The following is a 12,992-nucleotide window of genomic DNA, read 5'->3' on the forward strand; positions in this document are numbered from 1 at the left end:
CTGCAGGCACAGGCTGAGTCATAGTAGAGTCTGTGGGGTCCTGACCCTGGCGTCTGGCCGCCCCTGGAAGGCACGTGGGGACATCAGCTGTGTGTGCCTGGCGGTGCCCCTGCAGGGGCTGGTCGGGGCCTGGGCGGTGCCCCCTCCTCCTCTCTGGGGGTGTCTCCGCACCCCTTGCACAGAGCTCCGGGAGACGCAGAAATGAGCCGGCCGTGCATTTTCACACAACACTTTATTGAACTTGCAACAGCAAACAGGGGCTCAGAGCCGAGGGTGCGCGCCTTCCCCTGGGAGACCTTCCTGTCCTTAGAGGAAAGCGGGAATCCCACGGGGGTGGAGTCCCCCACCTGGGAGCCTGTGCGGACTCGACTCCGGGTGGGGGCGCGTGTCCTGAGGTTGGGGCGTTGAGAGGCGGTTCTGGGGACAGCAGGGCTGACATGGACCTGCGGCCCATGGGCTCCTGCGCTGGGTCCCCGCAGGGCAGCTGGACCCCAGCCTCGGGCCCCCTGGGGCCGGGTGACTGACTGCTGGAGCCCCGGCTCATGGAGGAGCCTGCCTCCTGGTGTGGGTATAGGGGAGGACCCACGGGCCTGCCCCTGCTGCCCTGCCCTGGGGTGTCCCGGGATCCCCAGGGCTGCCCTAGGTCAGCGACCTGGATCTGTGGGGCATGCCCAGGGCCCAGAAGGCCACATCTGGCTGTGAGAGGGCTCGCTCAGCCCGGGGCCAGAACGCAGGCCTGGCCAGGGCCCCGGGGCGCTGGATCCCATTAGTGCTGGGCCTGGGGGGGGGGCTTGAGTCGCCCCTGCCCCCACAGAGCCCGGGGTCAGGCCAGCCCAGGTCCCTCTGGGTCAGGGGCTGGTGTCCTGTGCGGGGGGTGCCGCCCTCCGGGAGGGACAGCAAGACGAGGCAGGGCACGGTGACGGTGGGCCAGAGCCTCCGGGCCCCCGCCCTCACCGCCACGCTCTGCCCCCGAGGCCCGCGAGCATCGAGCTGCCCCGTGGACGTGGAGGGCAGAGGGTCCCGGGCCTGTGCGGGGCCTCGGGGCAGCGGGCTCAGCGCCGTCCTGGCTCTGCCCTGGCTGTGCCCGTCACTGCCCAGTGAGGGGCACAAGCTGCAGTGGTTGTGGGGCAGGAACGGTGTCCTGGGCCCGACAGTGTCATCCCTCAGGGGCTGGGGGGACCCCGTGATGGGAGTCCCGGGGGGCTCCAGGGCCTGGTCTGTTGCGGGGCCTCTGGGGTGGCTCAGGCGGGTGCCGAAGGGAAGGGGACCCCGTTTTTCGTCTTCAAGCCCATGTCTGGGGGCCGCCTGCCTGCACCGTCTTGTTGCACTGGGAGGGTGGGGAGGGAGCTCCATCGCTGGGGGGGATGTTGGACGATGGCCTGGCCGGGAGGGGTTCCGGGTGGCTCAGGCTGGGTGGCTGGGCCCGGGGAGGCCGGCTCCTCCACCCTGGGCAGTGTCTCAGAGGCCGGAGAAGGGAGGAGAGACCCGGGCACCAGGGACACTCGCTCCGGGCCCAGGGGCCTCGTGGGGAACTCCTCAGGTCCCGCTGGAAAGAGGCCGACAGAGTCAGCGTCTCCAGCAGGCTGTGTGTCCCCCGCTGGGGGCCCCGGGGGTCCTCACGGCTCCCGCGTGGCCCCCCGGCCTGACCCTGTGCTCAGCTCCCCACACTGGTGCCCGGGCCCTGCAGTGGGTGCCTGTCCGCCCAGCCTTGGCCTGGGGTCCCCGAGGCTGGAGCAGAAGAGGAGAACCCCAGAGATGAGGACGGGGGCCCCGGGGACTCTGTCCCCTGTGGGCGGCCCCAGCAGGCCAAGTCAGGAGGGGCCGGGGCCCTGAGCCCACCTTGGGGGGGCAGGTCACACCGCATCCTCCGGAGCTGGGTCATGGAGGCCCGAAGGTGTCTGAGCACCGCCTCGTCCTCCAGGGCCCAGGGCTGGGCCAGAGAGTCCTGGAGGAACTCCCGGAGCCCTTCCAGGGGCAGCTTCAGGAGGCGCTCTGGGCGGTGGGCGAGAGTCAGACCCAGAGGGCCCCGCCCTGTGGCCCCCAGTGCCCCCAGGCCCGCTGCTCCTCTCAGGGAGCCCTGCTGCACCCACCTGCCCCGCCGTCCCCCCGCCCCAGGTCTGGGTGCTGCTCAGAGTACAGGGTCACCGCCCCTGCCCCCCCTCCGCCCCGCACACCTGGGCTCCCAGGGGCTCACTTACTCCTGTGCACCTTGAGGATGGTGTAGGCCATGACCATGAGCACCTGCTCCCCATCCAATATATAGGCATCCCACAGCTTCAGGATGAGCGAGAAGGGGATCTAGGGGACAGCGGGGTGGGAGGAGCGGCCTGAGCAGGGCCCCTGGGGCCTCAGCAGTGGCCTCCCATCTTCCCACAGCCCCTGCCGCCCCCTAGCTGCCTCCGACGAGGCCTCACAGCCCCCCCGTGTGTGCCCTCCTCCCAGGGAGATCAGGGCTCCCGGCTGCTCCGAGGTTCTGACCCCAGCCAGCACCTCCCGCACCCCTGGGGGCACAGACTCTGCCCCCACTTGACACCACGCCTCGAGAGGACCCCAGGCTGGCCGCCCGATGGGCCGAGGGCCCGTCCACACCCCTGGCTGACCCAGCCTCCCCTGGGGGAGCTGAGGCAGAGACGGCCTGCCCCCCGGAACCTCGTCCAGGGACCCTCTGGGCTTCTCCAGGACAGGCTGGGCTGCGAGCCTCAGCCTCAGGGCCCCGGGGTCGGGCCTGGCTTGTCTGGAGGGTGGGGCTGAGCTGGGCCCTCCCCGGGGGCAGGGGGCAGGTCCAAGAGCGGGGGTCCCGGGGGGGCCTCACCGAGGAAGCACTACAGGAACCACTTTGGGGTATAGATGCCGGTGGACATCTGCTCCTCGTCCTGGCAGGAGGGCAGGAGGTGCTCAGGCCCCACGCCACGGCCCCTGGAGCCAGGTGGACGTGCTCCCCACGGCCCAGCCCAGCCCCGAGGGCGCCCCCGGGCCCCAGGGGGAGGAACGTGACCCCAACTCTGGGCAGCTCGGAGGGCCGTGCCCCCCACCCCCTGCCCCGGCCCCGGGGATGGAGCCTCAGGAGCTCCCACTCGCCATGTGCTTCCTCAGGTCGGGAAGAGCTCTTTCGAGGATGCGCTCGTGATGAGCCTGGAACCTGAGGAGCTTCGGGGAGCCCGGGACAAAGAAGCCTGAGAAGGCCCCAGGCCCCCACGGTCAGGGCCTCTTCCTGCACCAGGTGGGTGGGGGGTGTCGGGGCAGGGGCCTCCCCCCACGCCCTGACCCCCGTGTGTCCACCGCCCTCGGAGCCCTGACTGGACCCGCTCTTCCCAGAGGGCAGGGCTGCCTCCCAGGCTGGGGGGCGCGGGGCCGGGGACCCTCGTCCTCACAGAGACCCTGCGGGGCGGGGGCTGGGGGCTGAGGACCAGGCCCGGCTGACCCAGCACCCTCTCTCCTGCAGGGGCCGCCGCGGGGACAGGCGGGTCCCCAGCCCCGAGGGGCAGCGGGTGCAGGCCACGGGGAAGGTGATGGGCGTGCACGGCCCTCTGTGGGGCTTGGGAGTGAGGCTGGGGGCCCCCGGGATGGGGAGACGCTGCTTCCTGGGCACCGTGTGGCCGTGGGCTGGCAGGGGGGCCTGGGGGGCAAGCAGGCAGCCGGGCAGGAGGCTGGGGGAGCAGCGGGAGTGCGAGCCCGGCCTGCAGACGGTGGGGCGGGTGGCCGTGGCTCCGGGACCCCGAGGCCACCGGGGAGGCGGGGCCCTTGCCCGTTGGGAGGCGGGCTGGGGGGTCCCCACCTGTCCCCCCGTGCAGCAGCCTGCAGGGAGGCCCTCCTGACTCCCCTCCCGCCCGGCAGCCCGGAGGGCCCCTACCGTGCATGGCGTGCCTGTCGTCGGTCATCAGCTGGGCCAGCGCCCAGAAGGCGTCCTCCTCGGGCAGGAACATGAGGATGGCCGCGATCTCGCTCATGCCCTGGCAGTAGCCCACCTCCTGCAAGAGCCAGAGCCCCACGGAGGGCGTGCGCCCCGAGGCCCCCTCTGAGCCCTCCCCGCAGGCATCAGGCTCCCCCGGCTCCCGGAGGGGGCTCCCAGAGGGGGCTCCCAAAGGGTGGGGGAGCAGGTGAGGGCCACCCGGACCAGCTCGGGCGCCAGCACCCCGGGCCCCGCTACGGAGCCCTGCAGCCGCCATGCCAGGGTCCCCGTCCTCAGACCAGCAAGAGGGGCCTCCGTGAGCTGTGCCAGGCTGCAGGGGACCCGCCAGGTCTGGAGACCCCCCCGAGGGCAGGTCGGGGGGGCCTGACTGTGGCCCCTGGCAGGTCCCACGAGGGGAGCTGGGCCAGGACACCCCGCGGGCCGGGGAGCTTGTGAGCTGGGGTCCTCGGGGACCCTTCTGGAATGCGCCGTGGAAGGGGGCGGCCTCCTGGGCGCCTCGGCCTCGTGCCCTTCAGGGGAGTGGGAGCCTTCCCCGCCCGGGTTCTCGTCAGTAGTGCCGTCTGTCAGGGTCCAGACCCGAGCTCTAGGACGGCCGCGGTGCACGCGGGGGCCCCGGGCAGCCCCGGCCCTCGGGCACGCAGGCCCTGCCTCCCCTGGGAGGTCTGCACCCCGCGCCCTGCCCGTCCCGGAGGAGAGACACCCTCCCCAGCATCTCGGCATCTCGGGGCTGTGGAGCTGGGGCCCCGACTGTGAGTCCCGCTGGTCACCAGCACTCAGGACAAGGCCGCCCGCGGGGCAGGAGGCGGGGGCAGGGACACTCACGGTGTCGTACACTGAGTAGGCCTCCAGCAGGTGGAACAGGGTCGCTGCCTAGGAGGGGCGACAGCGGGGGGCTCTGCTCAGTCAGCCCCCACCCAGGGAGGCCGCCGAGGTGCCGACACCCGCCCCACAGGCCCCGCGGCCTGCAGGGCCCCTCCGCGGGGGCGATCTCTGGGGTCAGGTCTGCGCACGGGGACAGGCGGCGACCTCACACGTGCAGCGGCCGGGGGTTCAGTGCACCCTGGGGTGTCCGACGCCTCTGAGCGGCTCCCGCCGTGGGGTGTGCAGCTCCGGGCTCCCCCAGCACCGCCAGCACCCGCGGCCCCCCCTGCACGCCCCCTGGGAGCCAGCGCTCCCCCTGCCCCGTCCCCGCAGCCCCTGACGCCTCTCCTCCCCTGCCCTGGCCTGGCCCCGTGTCCCGGGAACACCACCAGCCCCACGTGGCCCCTGCCCCGAGCCCACGCAGCCGGGGCGTCCGTGGCCCTGAGCGCACCCCCAGGCCTTCCCAGGTGTCCCTGGGCTGGACTCTGTGGGGGGGACCCTGGGCCCGCCCATCCCAGAGCATCTCGGGGCTCCAGGTCTGAGCCACTGTGAGGAGAGCAGGGAACGTCATGCAAGTGTGACCCCGATACAGGCTGTGAACCCCTGGGGTCACTATCTGAGCACGGGGGGTACGGGGTGCGGCCCCCTCAGCGCTGCCAGGAGCCGCCTGATGCGCCCTGCACGGCGGCCTGAGTCTGCACCCTGGCTCCGCGGCCCCTGGGCCCGGGCTGCTGGAGGCCGGCTCCCCCTGGGCGGGGGTCACAGGTCAGCCTGACCCAGCCGCGCTCTGAGGGCCGTGGGGGCCCCGGGGGGCAGCAGGTTCCCTGCAGGGAGGAGCACCGAGTTCTCGTGGGGAGACGGTCCGAGCGGCCCCCCGGGAAGCCCAGCCACCCTTGCCTGGTGGGTCCCCAGCCCTGCCCCTGGCACACCTGCAGGTCACCCCTGGGGTCCTGGGCTCCCACACACCCTGCCCGCTGCACACAGAGGTAGCTGCACCCTCTGCTCCACCCACCTGCACCCCCTGTCGGGGGCTCCCTGCCTTCCCCACCTCCCTGCGGCCCCTGGGGACTCTACGGGACACCCGGGCTTCTGACGGGAGCAGGCCGTCCAGAGAACCCCAAGGTGGCTGGGGAGGCTGAGCATGTCCCACAGGCGGCAGCTGAACCGCGTCCTTGGGGGGGGGGGGGCGGGACCGATAGTGTAGGGGTGGGGGGTGTGAGGGTGTGGGGGATGGTGTGGGGGGTGATGTAGGGGGATGGCGTGGGGGATGGCGTGGGGGCGGTGGTTGAGGGGATGGGGTGGGGGGCTGCGGACACAGCGCACCCCCTTCTCTAAGGCGCACACGGAGACGTCTACAGATAAAGGCGACCCCAGTCTGGGGTTTGCTGTGACCCCTGCCCCTGCTCCTGGGGTCCCGTGTGCTCAGCGCAGGGCCTGCCTGGACCGGGGCGGCATCTGGGGGTCGTCATGCTACGTGTGCTCACCAACTGCAAATTGTCTAAGATAAAATGCCCAGAATTCAGAAGTACATGCACCGAGGGTGGGTGTCACCGTGACTTGTCCGACCCTCGTCGGGTCCATGTGTCCCGGTCCAGCCGTGGCCATGCACCCTGGCCCCCAGGTCCCCTTCCTGTCCCCCAAGCCCCCACCCCGGCCCCCTGCTCTTCATGGGGCCTCCCCTCACCCCCTTGGGGTTCAGCTCAGACGGTGACCCCTGGAGGCCCCGTCCTGGGGCCTCCCCATCCCCGAGACCCTGGGGGTGGGGGCACGGGGGTCATCCCCAGCACCCTACCATGTGGCAGTGTGTTGTTTGCTGCTGTCGCTCCCCCCGGCCTTGGAGACCCCGTGTCCCCTGCACAGAAGCCCCCGGGCCTCTCCCGGCCCCCGAACCCCGCTGGCCCAGCAGCCTCACCCGACCCCGTAGCGGTCCCAGAACATGGTGTGACTGCGGAACATGCGGTTGACGTCCAGGTCGATCTGCATGATGTCCCGGGAGGAGACCAGGGCCGCCTCCTTCATTTCCTGTGGGGAGACCCTGGGAGGAGGAGCCGGCGTCAGGGACACAGACCCCGACCTGTCAGCAGCTGCCTTCCTGGGCAGGGAGCCCTGGGGCCACCATGGGAGTGTGTCTTGCAGGAACTTCCACCCTTCCCCTGGGAGGCCGGGGACAGCGGGAGTGCCCACCGTGCCCGCGGGGCCTGCGTGAGGGCCTGTGCCCAGCTGTCGTGGGTGGGGAGGGGACTGAGGGTCAGCCCTGGACAGGGAGGGGACATGGAGGATCAACCCGGGTGGGGAGGAGACATGGGGGGTCAGCCCAGGTGGGGAGGGGACACGGGGGTTCAGCCTGGGTGGGGAGGGGACTGAGGGTCAGCCCAGGACAGGGAGGGGACATGGAGGATCAGCCCGGGTGGGGAGGGGACATGGAGGGTCAGCCCTGGGCAGGGAGGGGACTGAGGGTTCACGGGGAGTGGACGGGTCCCACCTGGTATTTCCTGGCATTCCTGGCCTTAACCTGGTCGACGTTCAGCAATCGCAGCCACACCTGTCCCCGCACCTGGGGCGGGACCCCCTTGTAGACCAGGCGTCACAGCTGCGGGGAGGAAGGCAGTGCTGGTGAGAGGGGCCCAGGGCGGCCCCTTGGAGCCCAGGGAGCACGAGGCATCTAGAAGCTTCCGGCTTTGGCTCCAGGGTGTCTGCAGAGAGGCTGGGTCTCCCTGGAGCTGGGCCCCGTCCCCCACGAGGAGCAGGGACTGTGGCCCCGACCTGACGCTCCCCCACTGGCCTTCAGGGGCCTGGGGAGGCTCGGGCTCCCAGCAGACTCTCCCCAGGCAGGGGGTCCCCCGAGGACGGGGCAGGAGGACACTGAGGGCGGCCCCCCAGCCCCGTCAGGACAGAGAGCCCTCAGGGGCACCCAGCGCCCCACCTTCTCGCTGGGGAGGTAGTGGTCCCATCGCTTGAGCATTTTTATCCATTTGTCCACGCGCCGGGTCTCCTGGCGGAGTTTCTGGAAGAGGACAAGCGGGGGCCGCAGGTGAGGCTCCAGCCCGGGAGGTGGGCGCTCGGGCCACGTCCAGTCCCCCGCGGGACCTGGAGGAGCCAGGAAGGCACAGGGCCCCCCGCGGACCACGGCTCCGGGTCTGGGGTGCGCTCCTGGCAGCCCGTGCAGCGCTGGGACGGGGGACTGGGGAGATGCCCGGGGATGTCCTGGGGGACGGGGTGCAGACAGCGGGCCCCAGCCCCCCCACGTCCTGCCCGGGGCCCAGGACGGGCTCTCACCTTGGCCTCGCGGGGGCTGGGGCCGGGCAGCTCCTTGTCCCTGGAAGGCAAGAGACGCAGAGCCCTGAGGCCCCGGCCCCACAGCCAACACCCCCCCCATCTGCACCCAGGGGCCTGGGGAGGGCAGGGCTCCTCCAGGGAGGGCAGGGGCTGCCAGCGGCCTGAGAGCGGGCAGGAGCGGAGTCTGGGGGGTCTGAGAAGGGTGCAGGTGTTGGGCTGGGCGGGGACCCCTTGGCGCCCCCAGGGGGTGACCTGCCCCCCTGCTCGATAGACCAGCCCGAGAGCTGTCAGCATGGCCTGGGTGCCCCGTGACCGTCCCGCTGAGGTCCCCCCGCCTCCCCAGGGCCTGACTGCCCAGTGTCCAGCCGGCCTCCCCCTGCCCCCTGGCCATCCCCCTGCTGTCCCCTGACTCCCCTCTCTGCAGTCCCCTCTGCCACCCTGGCCCATTTCACCTCCTGTCCTGTCCGAGCCCCTGGAGCACGACCAACCCTGAGCCATCCCAGCAGCCACTAGGCCGTGAGCAGGGCTGAGGGGGCCCCACCTGGGGTCTCCAGCATCCATCAGGTTCTCGTGGGGCTGTTGACCCATCAGCCTCGTCCCCTGTGACCTAGGCCACTGGGCTGTCCCCTCCCTCGTTCCCACCCAGGGCAGCCCCCTTCTCCTCCTCCCTCCTCCTGCCTGGTCAGGCCCTCCCTCTGCGCACCCCCGCTCCCTGCCCTGGCCTGGTCCCCGGCATCTACCTGCAGCTCCGCAGAAGCCTTCAGGACTGTGGGGGCCCTGGCGGGGGGGTGTGGGTGAGAGCACCCCTGCGGACTCGCCCCAGACCAGGCCGTCCCCCTACGGAGAGCATACCCCGGCCCCCAAGCCCCTCACAGGCGGGATCCCCTGCTGGAGGGACTGAACACCCCCTCCCGGATGCAGGAGGCAGACACCTGGGCTTGCCCGAAGCAGGCGTGGGGGCCCCTCCTCTGAGTGTCCAGGGGCCTCCCCCGGGCCCAGCTCCCTTCCTGCCCACGTCCCGGGTTGTCCTCCGGGGTGTCTCAGCTGCAGCCCAGCGCAGACATGGCCCTCAGAGGGCTCCAGGGGACGAGGTCCCGACCTGGTGGGGGGGTCAGCCTCCAGAGAGGTGTTCCTGCAATCGCCACCCCCCCTGAGATGGATGAGGGGTGTCCAGGGGACTCACTGCAGAAAGCCCTGGTGGTCGGTGACCTTGCACAGTGACAGGTCCTGCGGAGACCCTGCTTGGTGCGCCTGCAACAGAGGGGGCTCCGTGGTGGGGACTGATCAGAGCAGGGAAATGGGGACAGACAGGAGGGAGCAGAAGGGCTCCTCCCTCCCCTGAATCCTGAGGGAGCGCCGACCCTCTGAGATTGGCCGGGCACCGGAGGAAGGGCCTGTCTGCCCGGTGGGCGCAGCCTGACAGCCTCACCTGCTTCTATCTATCAGTGACGATCCCCACCTGGGCCTGACCTGACCTGGTGACTGTGGTCCCCACCTGGGCCTCACCTGGACCCGGTGACTGTGGTCCCCCACTGGACTTCACCCGGACCTGGTGACTCTGATCCCTACCTGGGCCTCACCTGGACCTGGTGACTATGGTCCCCACCTGGGCCTCAGCTGGACCTGGTGTCTCTGATCCCTACCTGGGTCTCACCTGACCTGGTGACTCTGATCCCTACCTGGCCCTCAACTGGACCCGGTGATGGTGGTCCCCACATGGGCCTCACCTGGAACCAGTGACGCTGGTCCCCACCTGGGCCTCACCCGGACCTGGTGACTGTGGTCCCCACCTGGGCCTCACCCAGACCTGGTGACTCTAGTCCCCAACTGGGCCTCACCCGGGCCTGGTGACTCTGGTCCCCAACAGGGCCTCACCTGGGCCTAGTGACTCTGGTCCCCACCTGGGCCTCATGTGGATCTGCGACTCTGGTCCCCACCTTGGCCTCACCTGAACCTGGTGACTCTGGTCCCCACCTTGGCCTCACCGGGACCTGGTGACTCTGGTCCTCACCTGGACCTCACCTGGAACTGGTGACTGTGATCCCCACCGTGGCCTCACCTGGACCCGGTGACTGTGGTCCCCCACTGGGCTTCACCTGGATCTGGTGACTGTGGTTCCTACCTGGGCCTCACCTGACCTTGTGACTGTGGTCCCCACCTGGGCCTCATCTGGACCCGGTGACTGTGGTCCCCCCACTGGGCTTCACCCGGACCTGGTGATTCTGATCCCTACCTGGGCCTCACCCGGACCTGGTGACTGTGGTCCCCACCTGGGCCTCACCCAGACCTGGTGACTCTAGTCCCCAACTGGGCCTCACCCGGGCCTGGTGACTCTGGTCCCCACCTGGGCCTCATGTGGATCTGCGACTCTGGTCCCCACCTTGGCCTCACCTGAACCTGGTGACTCTGGTCCCCACCTGGACCTCACCTGGAACTGGTGACTGTGATCCCCACCGTGGCCTCACCTGGACCCGGTGACTGTGGTCCCCCACTGGGCTTCACCTGGATCTGGTGACTGTGGTTCCTACCTGGGTCTCACCTGACCTGGTGACTGTGGTCCCCCACCTGGGCTTCACTTGACCTGGTGACTCTGATCCCTACCTGGCCCTCACCCAGACCTGGTGACTCTGGTCCCCAATTGGGCCTCACCCAGACCTGGTGACTCTAGTCCCCAACTGGGCTTCACCTAGGTGACTCTGGTCTCCACCTGAGCCTCATGTGGATCTGTGACTGTGGTCCTCACCTTGGCCTCACCTGTACCTGGTGACTGGGCTCCTCAGCTACCAATGACTAGGATCCAGGATGGACCCTTAGTTGCTACTGACACCGGGACCATCCCCAGGGTCTCACTTGTTCCTGGTGACTATGGTCCTTGTCTGGGCTGACCTGGCTCATCCTTGGCTCTGATCCCCTCTTGAGCCTCACCTGCTCTTGCAGGTATGGTCCCCCCTGTCGTGGGTGTGTAGTGTCTATGGTCCCTTCTGGGCCTCACCTGATGGTACTGGGCCACGGTATTGGCCCTTTGCAAGGCCAGCAGGGCCTCCGGGTCCTCCTGCATCGTGCTGCAATCCAAACACATCCAAGAATGACGGCGCGTGAGAACCTTCCGAGGACACATCAGGCATCACACACGGGCCCTCGCTGCCCGTCTGTCCCTCACCCACCTACAGTCCACCTTCCCAGCCACTGTCCCAGGACACGCTGTCACGCTGGGATCACAGAGCACTCCCTCCCCGGTATCAGGAGCACACGGGTGGGGGACCCAGGGGCTCCGGGGAACTGCCCACCTGATGCTCGGGGGTGACATCTCCCAGCCCGGGGCCGGCGCAGAGATGGTGGTGGGTGGGCCGGCCAGCGAGTATCCCTGTGGGCTTGGGGGGGGGCGGGGATCGAAGGTTTCTCTTAGATTCCACAAGCACACGACCAAGGGGAGAAAGCGACGGACTGGACTTCATCAAAATTAAAACCTGATGCCAGCAAGAGTGCAACCAAACTCCCCACCCTGAGGGCAGCGATGTGTGAATAGCCTGAGGGGGGCCTGGGGGAGCACGAGGGACTCCACGTTCCAGTGCGTGAAGAGCAAGCCTGCTCACGGGACCCAGCGGGCACAGGGCGGGATGGGGGGGTGTCAGTCACCCCTGCCGGGGTCCATGCATCTAGGACAGGCTGGAAAAGTCATGGCTTGGGTGCCTGCCTGCACAGCACAGGGCTTACAGGGGAGCGGGAGTCCCGGGGGAGCTGCCTGAGTTCCGACTGCAGCCTCCTTCCCTGGACGGGGGCAGCTGGGTGGCCGCTCTCACCCCGTGGGGCTGTGGAAGGGCTGTAGGAGCTGCTCACGGTCATCGCATGGGGGGTCAGGGTGTTGTGGACCCCAGCCCGGGAGGCCTGTGCCCCCACCCGGACCCACAGGCCCCACTGTGGCCCGCGGGGAGCAGGGATCAGTTGCCACTCACCTGTGACCTGTCGCTGTGTGAGTGCCTCCTCTTTATGCACTGGGGTACTGGGGAGAGTGGGAGGGTGGGGGTACTGGGGAGAGTGGGAGGGTTGGGGTACTGGGGAGAGTGGGAGGGTGGGGGTACTGGGGAGAGTGGGAGGGTGGGGGTACTGGGGAGAGGGGGAGAGTGGGGATACTGGGGAGAGTGGAGGGTGGGGGTACTGGGGAGAGTGGGAGTACTGGGATACTGGGGAGAGTGGGAGAGTTGGGGTACTGAGGAGAGACGAGTACTGGGCTACTGGGGAGAGCAGGAGAGTCGGGTCGCTGCGAGCCAGATCCGGAGCACAAGTGCCTCCGATGGTCTGCGGACGCAGAGTGGGCACCAGGCAGCGGTGGAACCCGGGGGCACCACAGTTCCGCCCAGAGTGGGGTCCCGCATCATCACTGTGGGCAGGCGGGGTCCAATCAGCACTTAGCCCTTCACCCTGAAGGCCGAGGGTCCCGAGGGAGGGTCCTGTCCCCACGCCGGGCAGGAAGGGGAGGCAGGCACCCTCCCACATCCTCAGTTCTCATCCTCGGGCCCTGCAGGCCTCCCGCCCTTCAAGGCAGATTGGGGGTCACAGATGCCCCCCCCGCCCCCCAGGGTTCATAGCATGGGGTTGCAGTTAGGAACGTTTGAGGGGCTCCTGAGTGGTTCCGTCGGTTCCACGTCGACTCTTGAGTTTGGATAAAGTCAGGATCTCGAGGTTGTGGCGTGGAGCCTCGGGTGGGGCTCGGGCTCCGGTGGGTGAGGAGTCCGCTCCAGGTTCCCCCTCTCCCTCCGCCCCCCCCTCACTGCACCCTTTCTCAAGTAAATCTTCTAAAAATTAACATGAAGACACGTGAGCATCTTGATCCCCTCTGCAGAGGTGCCTTCCTGTGCGTAACGAGCGTGTAAATGCCTTTCACAGACCCTCCGGGCGTCCTACCAGAAACCCCTTTTCCTTGATATTTATTGAAGTACAGTCGACA

At 69.3% G+C, this 12,992-nt stretch overlaps 2 protein-coding genes across 3 annotated transcripts; both read right to left on the reverse strand.

Moving 5' to 3' along the window:
• Positions 1-227: 227 nt before the first annotated feature.
• Positions 228-3,834, reverse strand: LOC125754451 (USP6 N-terminal-like protein). Of its 2 annotated transcripts, XM_049106326.1 has the most exons (5): positions 3,079-3,834; positions 2,813-2,873; positions 2,199-2,298; positions 1,840-1,992; positions 228-1,546 (listed from the first exon to the last, which is right to left on the reverse strand). In XM_049106326.1, the coding sequence occupies exons 3-5, from the start codon at positions 2,233-2,235 to the stop codon at positions 1,242-1,244; spliced, it is 495 nt and encodes a 164-aa protein (XP_048962283.1). In that variant the 5' UTR covers positions 2,236-2,298; positions 2,813-2,873; positions 3,079-3,834; the 3' UTR covers positions 228-1,241. The 2 variants fall into 2 exon arrangements, with proteins under 2 accessions (XP_048962283.1, XP_048962282.1); XM_049106325.1 differs by lacking the exon at positions 3,079-3,834 and having other exon boundaries at positions 2,813-2,874.
• Positions 3,078-12,541, reverse strand: LOC112668275 (bromodomain-containing protein 4-like). The gene is made up of 10 exons (XM_049106310.1): positions 12,001-12,541; positions 11,335-11,418; positions 11,040-11,150; positions 9,231-9,298; positions 8,048-8,087; positions 7,695-7,775; positions 7,254-7,361; positions 6,684-6,806; positions 3,851-4,780; positions 3,078-3,173 (listed from the first exon to the last, which is right to left on the reverse strand). The coding sequence occupies exons 1-7, from the start codon at positions 12,539-12,541 to the stop codon at positions 7,279-7,281; spliced, it is 1,008 nt and encodes a 335-aa protein (XP_048962267.1). The 3' UTR covers positions 3,078-3,173; positions 3,851-4,780; positions 6,684-6,806; positions 7,254-7,278.
• Positions 12,542-12,992: the final 451 nt, after the last annotated feature.

This window comes from Canis lupus, chromosome 36, assembly GCF_003254725.2.
Source record: "Canis lupus dingo isolate Sandy chromosome 36, ASM325472v2, whole genome shotgun sequence".
In the NCBI taxonomy this organism is placed as follows: domain Eukaryota; kingdom Metazoa; phylum Chordata; class Mammalia; order Carnivora; family Canidae; genus Canis; species Canis lupus.

Excerpts from the sequence above, each read along its gene's own strand:
- LOC125754451 (XM_049106325.1), bottom strand. The coding sequence starts at position 1,353 with ATGGAGCTCCCTCCCCACCCTCCCAGTGCAACAAGACGGTGCAGGCAG.
- LOC112668275 (XM_049106310.1), bottom strand. The coding sequence starts at position 12,541 with ATGTGGGAGGGTGCCTGCCTCCCCTTCCTGCCCGGCGTGGGGACAGGA. Across the intron at positions 11,151-11,334 it reads ATGTCACCCCCGAGCATCAG|GTTCTCACGCGCCGTCATTC; the intron begins GTGGGCAGTTCC and ends TGTCCTCGGAAG. Across the intron at positions 8,088-9,230 it reads GACCACCAGGGCTTTCTGCA|GGACAAGGAGCTGCCCGGCC; the intron begins GTGAGTCCCCTG and ends CTTGCCTTCCAG.